The following is a 15,648-nucleotide window of genomic DNA, read 5'->3' on the forward strand; positions in this document are numbered from 1 at the left end:
TTTTGTTGTATTCTGGTTTAATTGCTTCTCTTGGCAGTTTTGTTCTTATTCCTTTGAAGGCAGTCTACCTTTGTTTTCCTCTGGCTGCTTTTGGGAATTCTTCTTTGTTTTTGGCTTTCTATGGGTTTATTCAGATGTGTCCAAGGGTAAAATTTTTTTTTTTTTTTTTGAGACTGAACTCGCTCTGTCACCCAGGCTGGAGGGCAGTGGCAGAAACTGCAACCTCCGCCTCCTGGGTTCAGGTGATTCTCCTGCCTCAGCCTCCTGAGTAGCTGGGATTACAGGTGCCCACGACCACACCCAGCTAATTTTTGTATTTTTAGTAGAGATGAGGTTTCACCATGTTGGCCAGGCTGGTCTTGAACTCCTGACCTCAAATGACCCACCCACCTCGACCTCCCAAAGTGCTGGGATTACAGGTGTGAGCCACCGTGCCCGGCCCCAAGGTGAATTTTTTACGTACTCTGCTGGGGATCACAGGTCTTGAGTGTGTGGCTTGACGCCTTTCAGTAGTTTCTCTTCTCCTGTGAATCCTCCCCTAGACCCATCTCCCGCCTCCACTAGACCGTCAGTTTCAAAGGATTGAGGATGTCTGTTTTGACTCCACTTTTATGTCCCAAGTACCCAGGAAAATGCCTGGATATTAGCAATGCAGACCCTTGGTAAATAATGTGGCTACGTTTTGCTTGAATTATATTAATTCTAAATGGTGTAGTATAAACTACATTAATAACTCACTTTTTAAGGTGAGCAATGTGACAAAATGTGAAATGCTGCTCATTTTTAAAAAAATACAATGCCAAAAGCTTATCTCATAGTCGTGGATTATATTTGTGTTACGGCCACGTGGTGGCGCCCTTGCACTGCAGCACAGATGCCCAGCGCACTTTGTCAGCACCTTGTGGCTGTCCTGTGTTACATGGTTTTCATCACGGAAGGCTTTTGCAATGGTACATCACGTGTTACATGGGACCACCTTTGTATATTTATACCACGAAAGAATGAAAGCCAGGGGGGTCCTACTGTCGCATACCTGAGGGAGGACACTGGCCCAGAGAGGCATGGGACTTGCCAGAAGTCTTGCAGCAAGGCAGCCGCAGAGCCCAGTTAGAACCCAACCCTCATGGCTCAGCCCTGGGCTCTGCACCCAGTATGGCATGTGTTCCCTGGAGGTGCTGCCTCTTTAAGTTACGCCCTGTCCTGGGGACTGGAAGGTAGGAACTCGGAGACAGTGGGCATTCTGTCTGTTCCGGTGCCTCTGAGCCCTGCTCTGCTGCTGCCCACACTGCCACGTCAGGGACCCCTGGGTGAGGGTCCTCTGTGTCCCTGTGAGGAGACAACACAAAATCCATGCCTTCTTTTAGTCACTGTGGCCAGACTGCTCGTTCTGTGCCATGGACGGGACTCTCATTCAGATACTGCCCCTGAGGATGGGGCTGTTACAGTTGAGCTCCTGAATGCAGAGGTCATGGACCAGGCTTGTTACGTCAGCACACACTTGAGAGGGACCTTCACTGTGGTGGCAGCGATGAGCCACGTTGGCAGAGTCCCTGTCCCCAGAGAGTGTGGCCTTGCGGGATGAGCGACAGTTGGCTGCCCGGTGGACCTGAGCAGGGGCAAGGGGAGGGCCTGCAGCAGAGGGAGCGGCAGTCAGAACACAGGTGCCGCGGCCGGGGTTGACCTGGGCTGCAGGGCCTGCAGCTGGAGCTGGGTCAGGGCTACACTCGGAGAGTCTCGTACCCTGCTGTCAGACCCCGGCCTTTCCCCTGAAGTTCCCTGAGCCTTGAGTGCTGGGCCTCTTCTCTTGCAGGGATAACACGCCTCCCCTGCCTCTGGCCTCGGTTTGTACCTACCCTTCAGCAGGTGGCCAAGAGCTTGCGGATGGCTTCATCCCCTTTTCTCTTGGTGTCCCACACAGGGACCAGTTGTCTTCCAGAGTCTTTGGCTTCTTGAGGTCCCAGGCTGTTCCTCGCCTTGTCTGTCTCTGAGCCCGTGACCTCTCCCTGAATGCGCAGGGGCTTAAGATGAGGCTAGCGTGCATGGTGGGTTGAGGGATAATAAGAGGAAGAACTCCTGCGGGGGTGTGTGGGGTAGGGGGGTGCTTCTTTCCCATGTCTGTGTTCAGATGTGGCTCCTGAGGGGAGCTCGGGGCTCAGACCAGTACTCAGCCCACGTTGGAAAGAGGCGTGGGCTGGGGCTCACCCTGAAGGGACAGCGGTAAAGGGGGCTCAGGACAGGGACTGACCCACCACCCTCACCTGCATTGGCAGTGACATCCTGTACCCCAAGGACTCATCCAGCCCTCACAGCGGTGTGCCCGCTGAGGTGCTCTGCAGGGGCCGAGACTTCGTTGTAAGTACCTTGGGTTCTCTGGACCCATGGGAGGTGTGGGAGAGGGGGGGCGGCGATGCACGGTTTCTGAGAGGAGCCTGGAGCTCCTTTATGGAGGAGAAAAGGAGGGAGGCACAGAGCTGAAGGGACTGTCTGAGGCCACACTGCTGGGAAGAACCCAGGCCAGGAGCCCAGGTCTGTCCCAGGCTCTGGCTCCCAGGCCCTCCAGGTGAGTTGCGGGAACGGTCGTGGGAGCAGGCTGTGGCTGCCGCTGGAATGCTCTGCTTCTTCTCCCTCAGATGTGGAAGTTCACGCAGAGCCGCTGGGTGGTTAGGAAGGAGGTGGCAACAGTGACCAAAGTAAGTGTCTTTGTGGTCTGAGGGCCATGCTGCTGCTGGAGGGGAGGGGGCCTGGCTGTGCCTCACCTCAGGCCCCCTCCCCTCCAGCTCTGCGCCGAGGACGTGAAGGACTTCCTGGAGCACATGGCCGTGGTGAGGATCAACAAAGGCTGGGAGTTCATTCTGCCTTATGACGGCGAGTTCATCAAAAAGCACCCAGATGTGGTCCAGCGGCAGCACATGCTATGGACGGGTATCCAGGCCAAGTAAGCGCCTGCAGCCAGGGAGGGGCAGCCTGGTGGTCCCGGCAACCCCACGTCTTAGGGGAGCACCGTCAGGGCAGATCTGGGTGGTTTCCAGCAACCCTGCGTCCTAGGGGAGCACCATCGGGGCGGTTCCAAGCGCTTTCCAGCAACCCCGAGTCCAGGGGCGGGGAGAACTGTCAGGGCCAATCTGGGCAGTCTCTGGAAACCCCACATCTGGGGGAAGTGCAGTTGGGCTGGATCTGGGCATGAAGGGCAGGTGGGGGTCCGTGGGCAGCACGCTTTCCCCACACTCATAATTGTTGCTGGCTGATCCCACCGTCCTTTCAGCGCAAGACGCACAGCCAGTACCCGCTCATCAGGGAGGTCGTGCTCGAAGGGCTCAGGGAAGTGGGATGTGATGGAGACGGGATCACTCAAGAGCAAGAGCAGGGGCCCGGGGGCTGGGGGGCGGGAGGGGAGCGTTGCCAGGAGACTGACGGGGGTGGTGTGCACTGCCAGAAGGGGGACCTAGTGGAGCTGGCCAAGCTCCAAGCCTGCGCTGTCGTCAGTAACCAGCGTGTCCTGGGCCCTAGGGCTTGGGTGTTTCTCTTGTGAAGCAGATGGTAGGAACATGGTTTAAAGTTAATGGGGTTACTCTTCTTTTCAGACTGGAAAAAGTCTATAATCTTGTAAAGGAAACCATGCCAAAGAAGTCGGATGCACAATCAGGTGTGTGAGGGGCTTTGGGCTGGGTGGCCCAGGCTTCTACCCTGTGGCTCCGGAAGGGCTGCTGTTCTAGAGCTTGTCAGGCTGGGACCTGGAAAGGGTGGAGGGCTCTCACCGCTCACCCCTTACCCTCCTTCCTTTCCTGCCACCCACAGACCGCAGCTAGTCGCTTGCCCAGCAGCAAAGCCTCAGGGATGGAGGCTTGCAGATTCCAGGTTCAGGTCTGGGTGCCAGACCCATTGGGTCAACAGAAGCAGCCGGGAGGAGCTGCTGGGGGGAACTTGGTGGCACCCATCTCTGCATCCATCCCTGGCACTTGGGGACATGAGGACAGTTCTCACTTTTCCACTGATGGGTGGCTGATTTCCGAGAAAGGATGGGGATGACACCAGGATGGGACTGCTTGCTTCAGCCCCACTGTCCCCTGCCGAGCCTTTGGCTTTGGATCCCTGTGCACTCCTGAGCATTGCCGCCTCCCTCCCTGCAGGGCCTGCCGGGCTGGTCTCTGGGGACCAGCGGATCCAAGTAGCCAAAACGAAGGCCCAGCAGAACCACGTGTTGCTGGAGCGGGAGCTGCAGCGGCGGAAGGAGCAGCTGCGGACGCCTGTAGTCCTGCCCGGTGTGCGGATCAAGGAGGAGCCAGTGAGCGAGGAGGGCGAGGATGACGACGAGGAGGAGGAGCCCATGGACACTTCCCCCAGCGGCGGCCTCCACAGCAGGCTGGCCAACGGGCTGCCTCCCGGGCGGGCTGTGGGCACGGACAGCTTCAACGGGCATCCGCCCCCGGGCTGTACTAGCACCCCCGTGGCCCGGGAACTGAGGGCCTTTGTGGAGGCCACCTTTCAGAGACAGTTTGTGCTCACGCTGAGCGAACTCAAGCGCCTCTTCAACCTGCACTTGGCCAGCCTGCCCCCTGGCCACACGCTCTTCAGCGGCATCTCGGACCGCATGCTGCAGGACACGGTGCTGGCCGCTGGTTGCAAGCAGATACTGGTGCCTGTAAGTAGAGCCCACGCCGCCAGGCCTGGAGGATAAAGGAGGCTGCCCTCAGCCCCTCGGGAGGGCACCTGCGCAAAAAGGAGCCGTGGGGGAGGAGGGGAAGAATAGGGGGAACCAGCTGTTGGGAGGCCATGTGGGGACAGGGGAGGCTGTTCTTGGTGAGCATTTGCTCTTATGTGGACCTAGATGTGACAAAGGCAAGTCAGCTTCTCTCAGGTTCTATCCTCAGAAAGTGGGATCGTGGTGGGTTTTGTCATAGAACTGCGGTAGGGGCTAAATATGGTGTCTGAAGGCCTGGCCTGTCGCAGGGCCTAGTGAAAGCAGGTCCCCTGCCTGGTTTCTCACCCCGCCTCCCCCAGACCAAGAGCACGTGACCTTTTCCTACTAGCTTTGCCATTGTTTGTAATGATTTGACTTCTAAGGTCATTAGATATTTGCAATCTGCAGATGAAGAAACTGAGGCTCCAAGGAGTGAAATGAACATTTAAAGGTCTCTACCTAGGAGGTAGCAGAGCTGGAATCTGGACCTCAGTGTAATGGCCCTGAGTCTTGAATGCTTTCTGCTAAGATGAGCTGAGTGCTTTCCCACAGCTGCGCCAGTGCCGCGGTTCAGGCCTGGGTCCTGGGGGCCTCCCTGTGCATCAGAAGCAAGCTGACTAGCACAGCGCTGTGCTCTCAGCATTTGCAGTGCCAGGCCTTGAGTGTGGTGTAGCAGGCCCCCTGTCCCCACTTTTCTGTCACTGGGAGGGGCCTTGACAGGGAGCAGTGGAGTGCGTGCCGGGGCCTGTTTCCCTGCGCTGAGGATGGAGAACACCGGGTGCAGCTTGAGGGGTGCGTTTTTGGTACTACTTTCCCACAAGGCTCAGCCCAGACCTGGCAGCAAAATGGGGTGAGGTGGGGCTGTGACGGTCTCTAAGCCAGTGTTAATATTTGCATTGCCAAGGTCAGGAGTGCTTGCAGCCTTGGGTAATGATCTGAGGCCAAGGCCCATCCCGATATAGGAGGAAAAGAAACTAGGACAGGAGGCCCTGTGGAGCCCAGGCTGTCTCAGGGGATCGGCCCTGCTGGCAGGCAGCCCCCTGGGTGAGGCCTTCTGCGGGAAGTACTGGCAGGATTTGGGGCTCCTGCCCACTCAGCACATGGGTCTGGGTCTCCACACGCTCACCTTTCTTCATGAGTTGAGCCAGGCCAGGGAGGGTGCCTGCCTGACATTAGTGAAGTTGTTCTGGGTTGCTGGAGTAGACCCACGTTCCTGGAACTGGGTTGGTACAGATAGGGAGGGGTGAGGCAAGCAAGTAGATCCATGGAGTAGAGACAGACAAGCAACTCACACCTGGGCCTTGGTCAGTTTCCCCCACAGACTGCTGCTTCCCCGGATGAGCAGAAAGTGTTTGCCCTCTGGGAGTCTGGAGATATGAGCGATCAGGTGAGGTGATCTTCACTGCCATCTTCCCCAAGAGTGGGGGGCGGTTTACTGCAGGGTTGGAGGCCTTGGGGGACATGAGGACCTGAAGTGCAGCCACACATTTCAGATTTTCTGGCACACTCGATTTTAAATGTTCTGCTCCAAGTCTGTACTCTGACAAAATAAGCTGTACATACCAATAGTTTGAACCTAAACCAGTGGTTCCCAGATGCCAATCTATGGCCCAGCTCCAACAGAATCATCTTTTAAAAAATACAGGCCAGGCACAGCGGCTCATGCCTGTAATCCCAATACTTTGGGAGGCGGAGGCAGGCAGATCACCTGAGGTCAGGAGTTTGAGACCAGCCTGGCCAACATGGTGAAATCCCTTCTCTAGTAAAAATACAAAACAAAAACAATTAGCTGGGTGTGGTGGTGTGCGCCTGTAGTCCCAGCTACTCAGGAGGCTGAGACAGGAGAATTGCTTGAACCCAGGAGGTGGAGATTGCAGTGAGCTGAGATCACACCCCTGCACTCCAACCTGGTGACAGAGCAAGACTCCATCTCAAAAAAAACAAAAACAAATGCCAGTTGGTCTGACCTTGTCTAGGTCCTGCTCCTAAGGTATGAGAAGGGAGTGAGCAGAAGTCCTGCTGAGCTCTCTGTCCCCAGCCGCCTCTTAAGGGGAGCCAGCTGGCAGGGTGAGGATCTAAAGGGCTGGGGCCTTTTCCTGAGCAAGCTTGGGTGCTTTTGGCCAGAACAGAGGGCATCTGAAGTACTCTGATAACCAAAAGGAAAAAAGTAAATGCAGATTTTTTAAAAATCAGAAGTTTTTTCCCTGACAACTGCTAACAAAAAAAGTAAAAATAAAAAGTCTTAATAGGAAAGCTCTTGCACGGCCTGACCTGACTGCCACCCCTAGAGGTGACCACTTTTATTACTACTTTTTTTTTAATGGAAACAGGGTCTCACTGTGTTGGCCAGGCTAGTCTTGAACTCCTGGCTTCAAGCAGTTCTCCTTCCTATGCTGGGATCATAGGCATTTAAATCACCAAAAGATACCACTAAAAGAGCTGCCCCGTCTTTTAAAAAAATCAGTTTGTTATTAGCAGTGGGCCTCCCACTGTTGATGAGATTTAGCTGTCAACTATTTTAGGAGAATGTAGAGATGTAAAGATAAGTTATGCTGATTTTTTTTTTTTGAGACAGCATCTGGCTCTTGCTCTGTCACCCAGACTGGAGTGCAGAGGTGCCATCTCAGCTCACACCTCCTGGGTTCAAGCGATTGTTATGCATCAGCCACCCAAGTAGCCGCACCCAGCTAATTTTTGTGTATTTAGTAGAGATAGGGTCTCACCATTGTTGGCCAGGCTGGTCTTTACACCTATTTTTTGTTTAATTGGCTATCATTGTTTATATATGGCATTGTCATGGAATGAATTGAAAATCTGTTCTTTTTTTTTTTTTTTTTTTGCGAACGGAGTTTCGCTCTTGTTACCCAGGCTGGAGTGCAATGGCACGATCTCGGCTCACCGCAACCTCCGCCTCCTGGGTTCAGGCAATTCTTCCTGCCTCAGCCTCCTGAGTAGCTGGGATTACAGGCACGCGCCACCGTGCCCAGCTAATTTTTTGTATTTTAGTAGAGACGGGGTTTCACCATGTTGACCAAGATGGTCTCGATCTCTTGACCTGTGATCCACCCGCCTCGGCCTCCCAAAGTGCTGGGATTACAGGCGTGAGCCACTGCGCCCGGCCTGAAAATCTGTTCCATTTTAAGGCCATACATCAGTAATATACAATGATTGCATTTCCTCATTCACTACTTCCTGTTTTCACTTGTGTAATGTTCTGAACACGTGCGTACCAAGGGTGATAACTTTGCTTAATTAAGCTAGTTTCCTCGAAGCTTTTCCAGTGAGACTGGCTCTTCCTCATGTCTGTTGCTGAATTCTAGAATCTCTGCTTCTTCCTTGCTTTAGCTTCTAAAGAGAAGAGTTGTCTGCATTCTTTAATGTCTTAAACTGGCTTTCTTTTAACCCTCATGCATTACTATTTGTCTGGGCCTAGAATTTTAAGAGGTAAATTATTTGCCTCTTAAAATTCTAGGCCCAGACAAACAGTAATACATGAAGCATCTTTAAGAGAGTGGTCCATTAAGTTTTCAGAGTTGGTCTTTTAAATTTAGCCTGTATTCTTTCCTTTATCCCAAACTGAGGAACTTTTCATTATTCTGTCAGTGCAATGTCAGATGTGCCCTGGTGTGAGTCATTATTGTATTAGACAATTGAGTTTTTACAAAATCCTGTTAATTTTTTTTTTTTTTTTTCAGAATTCTTATGACAGATATTAGGCATAGTGAATTCAATCTTTTGTATTTATTTTGGGGTGTAACGTATTTTACGGCATCCTGTTTCATGGATGCGTGGCATGTTTGTGCGTTTTCACACCAGTTTTGACACACTCTTCTCATCTCTGTGCAGCTTACATTGTGGCTTCCCCTGCCTGCTAAATCAGATACACTCCTGCATTTTCCCATGCAGAAATATGTTCAAGCCACTCATCCTCTCATGTCTTTTTTCACCAGTTCTTTTGTTATGCTGGCCTATGCCTTTATTTTTATTTATATTCAAGTTTCTACACACAGCATTACTGCCTTTATTTCTGTACACTGGCATGCTGGTTCTCTACAGATGACTTGGCTCATCTTTAACCAGAAGTGCTGGGTAAGGGTTTTTATCAGAGACTGCAACACAAAGTTACGTGCATGGCTTGGGTGTCTTGTTCAGAGATGTTTCTCTTTTTAGATCACTGTTTCCCATAATAACGTGTTTTTGCTACTAAAGCATCGACAGGTTTTGCTTGAAATTTTTTCCAAAAATTATCGAGTACGCCGAAACATGATCCAGTCTCGGTTGACTCAAGAGTGTGGAGAAGATCTCAGTAAACAGGAGGTGGATAAAGTACTGAAGGTACGTTCGTTTTGTGCATAACAAACAATATCAAAGGCTCCGCAAGGGGCTGACAGCCAGAAAGGACTCAAGTGTCTTTGTGTATATGAAATCAGGCTTCCCTGGGACCCCTCCCCAGACAGTCTTGTCTTCAGTAACTGTTAATGACTGGCATTGGTGAGAGGACTGACCCCTTCAAACAGTATAGTCACAGGGGAAAGAATATAGCCATGAGTGCTTAGTTCCTCTTTCTGGTTGGGCCAGTAAGGCCCCTTTCTTCTGCTTATCATTAGAGACAAAAACTAAAAACCATGGGTTCAGGCTGCTAAAACAAAATAGAACAACAAAAAAAATAAGGTGGGTTGGACAAGCTTGGCAGTGGGTCGGCATCTTTTAACCTGACAGGGCCTAGCTGAAAATCCTCACTCCACTCCCCCTTGAATTTTGGACAACTATTCTGATCATTGCCATAGCCATATATATGACTTTCAGTAGAATCCATTTTTAAATTTAGTTTAAAAAGGAATATGTTTACTATATGAAAGCACCTAATGTACAACCTATAATGCTTTTCTGAATTGACTGTAGTACAAATACCATATTTGCAGCAACACTGAGACACAGAAAACTGATGACAATGTCTTTATGTTTTGATCTATTTTTTTAAGCACCCTGTTCTGGGCATGTCACACTCTTAAAATACGCCTGAGAGGCTGGTAGTAACCATGGTGGTGTGGTTAGGCAGTTTTTGATTTCCTGTTTGTATTCTATTCACTACTCATTAATCAAGTGTTGATACTGTGGACAGACTGTAGTTAACTCCCTTTCCTGCAAAAATCTGCACTTACTGTTTCTCTACTCATAGGACTGCTGTGTAAGCTATGGTGGCATGTGGTACCTTAAAGGGACAGTACAGTCTTGACAGTAGTAGCAAACCACTAACACAGCAAATCCAAGCCCAAGGACGAAGGGCGGAACCAGAAGTAGAGCCTCGACTTGCTTCAGATGACAGAGCAAGAGGAACTGACCATCTCATGGTGCAGTGAACAGAAGGGATCATCCTCAGCCAGTGGCAGGCTCAGTTACATGACTCCCAGAAGAGACCAGCTGGGACCTTCTTTGCAGTACAATTTGAAATTCCTGATGTATTTTGCTTATTATTTGGTTTCATTCTCATAATAAAGAGAGTGTTTACTGACATGGGCAGGATGATAAAAATCATGGTTTAAGATTTTTTTTTGGTAAACTTAATGCCAACAAGTTCTAAGTTATGTTTACAACATGAAGAAAACCTCAAACGTTTTTAATTTTTAAAATGCCTAGAAGACAATATTTAGTCTTGGATTATCTATCTGCTAAGACCTCCACCGATTTCATTAGACCAAATTGAATTGCTCTACTGTTGGGATTCTGTGGCCACTTTACCTTTGACAGCAACCTACTTTATGTAGCAGTCTCAACTGTTTACACGAACCATAGCAAAAAAAAAAATTAGAATCAAATCCATCTCATCTTAATGTTTGCAGAAAGATGCAAACAAAACCAGGTAAGTATGGAACAATGTGTAAGTGAGGTTATCACACTTTGATGATGTAAAAATTTCTATTTTGTGTATTTTTAAAATAAATGCTAACACTAAACTAGCATCATGGTGCTATCTTCAAATGGTTACAGGAGGGCGATCTTGGACTCAAGCATTACATGGATCTAGAGGGAATGGAGCCAGTGGAGGGAGACAGAGCAGCACTGTCCACTAGGAATGGGCAAGTCACGCAATTTTGAAAGTTTCTAGCAGCCACGTTAAAATAGTTTTAAAAGGTCATATTTTAGCATATTAGCCCCAAATATCTAAATCAACATTTAACAAAAATATTAATAAATATTTTACCTTTTTTTGTACCAAATCTTCAAAATCTGGCATTTTACACTTTCCTCAATACTCTCAATTTGCATAGGGTCCAGCCTTACAGGGTCCCGTGAGTCCCTCTCTGCTTGTGCGAAGACAAGAAACTGGAAATAAAAGACATCAAGAGAAAACAGTTTGGGCCCAGGGGTCCATTGCCAACCAAAGTGCGGAATCCAGCAGTGGCCCCGAGTACCTGAACGCTCTTTTATTTTAGTACAAAGCAGGGGGAAGGGCAGGTAGGATGAGGTAATGGTGGTCAGTGATTGATTGATTGATAGGGTCAGGTAAATAACGCATCTTGGAGACGGGCTCAAGACTTTGAAGAAGCTGAGGCAAGGAGAAAACCTAAGGCGTCAGCACTTTCTTCATACTTATCAAGAAATAATAAGGTCACTAAGATTTATGTTACTAATTCTTCTCTTCTAAGAAAAAGAGGAACCAGGTGCAGAAGCAGAACTTGCAAGTAGACATGGAATGTGACCACTGAAGCATAGCACCACATAGAGACAATTAAGGCCCCGGATGTCTGTGGGCCTCCCTGACAGTCGTCAGGCTTACCGGAAGAGCGGAGTTTTCTCCTCACTCCCCCAAGGTAGGAGATGTCTCGGCCATCTTGGACGTCTCCTTCCCTAGCTGGCTAAACAGCAAGCGCTTTCACAGCGCTAACACTGTCACATGCCGAAGGTGTCCTCCAGCAGCCCTTATGCAGGTGTGACACAGGACTTACAGCATCTTGCCTTAGGGTCACCTCTTTTTCCAATGCCACTTCAGTCCCATACTTCTTGACCTGAGACTTAGTAAGATTAAAGATTATATGATTATATAGATGTATATAGTTATGATTACATATGAATAACTTTGTGATTATATATAGGAATAACTATATAAGTATCTCTAATTTATTTCTAATTCTATGTTTATATGAGAATATGCTGAGGCTTCAGGCCCTTGCCTCGGCTCTTGCGGGGCTTCCCCCGCCCCAACACCGCCAATTTGGACTAGCCACAACTTAAGTACTCAGATGCCACATGTGGCTATTGGCGACAGTACTGGATAGCACAGCCCTAGAGATTGGTGGAAAAAATGAGTAAGCTAGGTTGGGTAAGATGTGAATTTTGGTATATAATGAAGGTTTTTGCCATCTTTTTTGTACAACACAGCCACTAATTATCTGAAGGTTTAAATGACAGTCTATGCTATTTTCCTGTTCCCCCCAAAATAAAACATCAATATTTTAGCTATAGAATCAGTAAGGTGGCCAGGCACAGTGGCTTATGCCTATAATCCCAGCACTTTTGGGAGGCTGAGGTGGGCAGATCACCTGAAGTCAGGAGTTCGAGACCAGGCTGACCAAAATGGTGACACCTCATCTCTATAAGAAAAATACAAAAAATTAGCTGGGTGTGGTGGCACATGACTGTAATCCCAGCTACTTGGGAGGCCGAGGTAGGAGAATCGCTTGAACCTGGGAGGCAGTGGTTGCAGTGAGCCGAGATTGCACCATTGCACTCCAGCCTGGGCAACAAGAGTGAAACTCCATCTCGAGAAAAGAATCACTAAGGCATTGATCAAGGATGTACTTTGCCAAATAAGTATTTGGTAACATAGCTTAACAGGTTGATTGTATATTTTGCTCTTGATTCTAATTGTTAACATACATGAACCTGAAAAGTAAAGTTACCAAAAGCAATTTGGAATATGTCACAGCTATTACATCCTAACTTTCCTTCTCACTTTGAAAGGGGAAATGCTCATGTGGGACAGCACAGAGCATGTCAGTCCTGTCACCTTGCAGAACCTGCTCAGTGGAGAAGTCAGAGCCTTAAATACTTACACTGATAAAAAGAATTGATTAAAACACCAAACTCAAATAGCAAGAAAAAGAAACTTAAGGAATATAGTGGGGAACTATTGTTTTAAAAAACCTGAGGGAACTTGGAATGTCAGCAAGATGGCAGGACTTTCCCGCACTCATCCCCCTGCAGAATCATCAATTTAAATATATCCACACACAAAAATACCTTCACAAGAGCTAAGGAATCACGAGAGATTACAGTACCTCTGTACCACAGAAATAAGAAGTATTGAAGAGGATAGGAAGGACAATTTTACATTACCCAACTTACCCCACTCCCCAACCCCAGGTGGCACAGGGTGGAGAGAGAGAACCTCCACTTGGAGGAAGGAGAGGAAAGTGAACATTGGACCGCAAAATCATGCCAGGATGCAACCATGAGCTCACATTCTAGTAGACTCGCCCTCCCCACCCCAGTCCAGCCCCATCTGAGTAAACCCCAGCACTGGGTTGGCCCTCATAGACCCAGGCTCTAGGCCAGCCCTCAGAGACCTAGCCTCCAGGCCAGTATCTACATACCCTAGCTCCAGGCTGGTCTATATGACCCCAGGCTAGCACCTACAATCCCAGGCTCCAGTACAATACCTGTGGACCCAAGTTCCGTGCCTGCCTCAGCACCAGACTCCAGTGGACCCAGGGTCCAGGCACACACCTCAATAAACCTCAATGCCAGGCAGGCCCTCTGAGGCTGCAGAACAGTCGCAGTGGACCCAGGAACTGGGCCCACCCCTGCAGGTTCAGGCTTCAGGCTGTGGACCTAGGCTTCAGGTCAGCTCCCTGGATGCAGGCTCCAAGCCTGCCCTTGTGACCCAGGCTCTGGTTGTAGACCCTGCAGACCCAATCAACTGGCCCACTCCACCAGACCTACGTTCCAGGATTAATCCTATACATGTAAGCACCAGGCTGATCCATCTGCTGACCTAGGTACTAGGTCAGCCTGCCTAAGGACTCCAGCAACAAGCCTGTCCACAGACCACACCAGACAACTTGCCCAGAATCTCTGAATAGGCTCACTGGTGAAGGGCTGTTCCAGGCAAAGCCAAACTGCAAAGATTAGAATCAATCCTTACACTTCATCAAATGTACAGACATCAACATATGACCACAAAGATCAAGATCAGGGACACATGCTATCACCAAAGGAATGAAATAAAGCACCAGAAATCTACCCTAAGGAATGGAGATTTATGAATTGGTTGACAATTCAAAACAGTTTTGAGGAAGCTCAGCAAACTTCAAGAAAATACACAGATTTAACTCAATAAAATCAAGAAAACAACCAAATCAAGAAATCTAATAGACTGAAGTTATATATGTTTTACAAACCATTCTGAAGCTGAAAAATACAATGAATGAAATGAAAATTGGAATAGTGAGCATCAAAAGAATTGATCAAGTGAGAATCTATAAACTCAAAGACAGATTATTTGAAAATATAGCCAGAGGAACAAAAAGAATGAAAAGGAATGCAGAAATAATATGGGATTTATGGGCCAGCATCAAAAGAGCAAATAATTGAGTTATAGAAGTTTACTAAGGAGAATAAAGAAATGAGGGGTTACAAATAGTAGCAGAAAACTTTCCAAATCTGGAGAAAGATACAAATATCCAGGTGCAGGAATGCCAAAGCTCTCCAATCAGATTCAGTATGAACAAGACTATACCATGACATTAGCAGACTGTCAAAAATCAAAAGACAAAGGGAAGACCCTAAAAGCAGCTAGAGAAAACAAGCAGATCTCATATAAGGGAGTTCCAATAAGGCTAGCACTTCTCAGCAGAAACCTTACAGGCTAGGAGCGAGTGGGATGATATATTAAGAGTGCTAAAGGAAAACGAATTGCCAACCACAAATACTTTATCCAGCAAAACTTCAGAAATGGAGACAAAGACTTTCCCAGACAGACAAAATCTGAAGCAGTTAGTTCATCACCACCAGCTATGTGTTTACAAAAAATGTGCAAGGGAGTTCTTCAAGCTGGTAGAAAAGGATGTTAATTACTAACATGAAAACATATGAAAGTATAAAACTGGTAAAAGTACACTGTCAAATTCAGAAATACTCTAATATGGTAGTGGTGGCGTGTATATCACTTTAGTATAAAGGTTAAAAGACAAAACTATTAATAGCTAATTTGTTAAGGTATACACAATATAAAATCTGTAAATTGTGACATCAAAATGGGGGGCGGGTAGAATTAAAAGTGTAGTTTTTAAAGAAATCAAAGTTTTCTGCTTAAAATAGTCTGTAATCACTGTTTTACATAAGCCTCATGATAACCACAAAGCAAAATACACAAAACCTGTAGCAAATACACAAAAGATAAAAAGGAATCAAAGCTTACCTCTAGAAAGAACAACCACAAAGGAAGACCATAAGAGAGAAAGGATCTACAAAACAACCAGAAAACAACAAAACAGCAGTAGTAACTCCTTAGCTACCAATAACAGATAGGTAAGGAGTTACTACTGCAAATGTAAATGGACTAAATTCTCCAATCTGGCCAGACACGGTGGCTCATGCCTGTAATCCCAGCACTCTGGGAGGACCAGGTGGGCAGATCATGAAGTCAGGAGTTTGAGACCAGCCTGGCCAACATGGTGAAACCCCATGTCTACTAAAAATACAAAAATTACCTGGGTGTGGTGGCAAGTGCCTGTAATCCCAGCTACTCGGGAGGCTGAGGCAGCAGAATCGTTTGAACCTGGGAAGGGGAGAGGTTGCAGTGAGCTGAGATTGTGCACTGCACTCCAGCCTGGGCGACAGGGCAAGACTCCATCTGAAAAAAACAAAACAAACAAAACAACAACAAAAAAAAAACACTCAAATACATTCACTGTGAATGTAAATGGTTTAACTCTTCCATAATCCAAAGAGAGTGGCTGGATTTAAGA

The 15,648-nt window shown here is 48.1% G+C and overlaps 1 protein-coding gene and 1 long non-coding RNA gene across 4 annotated transcripts in view; one reads left to right on the forward strand and one right to left on the reverse strand.

The window, feature by feature from the left end:
• The window catches only part of POLR3E (RNA polymerase III subunit E), a 34,379-nt gene extending 23,741 nt beyond the window's left edge, over positions 1-10,638 (forward strand). For all 3 annotated transcript variants that reach the window (XM_012464710.2, XM_012464707.3, XM_012464709.3), the window contains 8 exons: positions 2,271-2,352; positions 2,631-2,690; positions 2,778-2,935; positions 3,582-3,643; positions 4,128-4,639; positions 5,988-6,065; positions 8,888-9,013; positions 9,858-10,638. In XM_012464710.2, the coding sequence (XP_012320133.1) occupies positions 2,271-2,352; positions 2,631-2,690; positions 2,778-2,935; positions 3,582-3,643; positions 4,128-4,639; positions 5,988-6,065; positions 8,888-9,013; positions 9,858-9,914 (1,135 nt within the window). In that variant the 3' untranslated portion in view covers positions 9,915-10,638. The remainder of the gene's footprint in view (positions 1-2,270; positions 2,353-2,630; positions 2,691-2,777; positions 2,936-3,581; positions 3,644-4,127; positions 4,640-5,987; positions 6,066-8,887; positions 9,014-9,857) is intronic.
• LOC135269038 (uncharacterized) lies at positions 10,141-15,648 on the reverse strand. The gene is made up of 2 exons (XR_010337372.1): positions 15,391-15,648; positions 10,141-11,002 (listed from the first exon to the last, which is right to left on the reverse strand). It is a non-coding gene; the product is annotated as an uncharacterized LOC135269038 (long non-coding RNA).

This window comes from Aotus nancymaae, unplaced genomic scaffold (assembly GCF_030222135.1).
Source record: "Aotus nancymaae isolate 86718 unplaced genomic scaffold, 86718_ANA_hifiasm-v0.15.2.pri h1tg000049l, whole genome shotgun sequence".
Taxonomy (NCBI): domain Eukaryota; kingdom Metazoa; phylum Chordata; class Mammalia; order Primates; family Aotidae; genus Aotus; species Aotus nancymaae.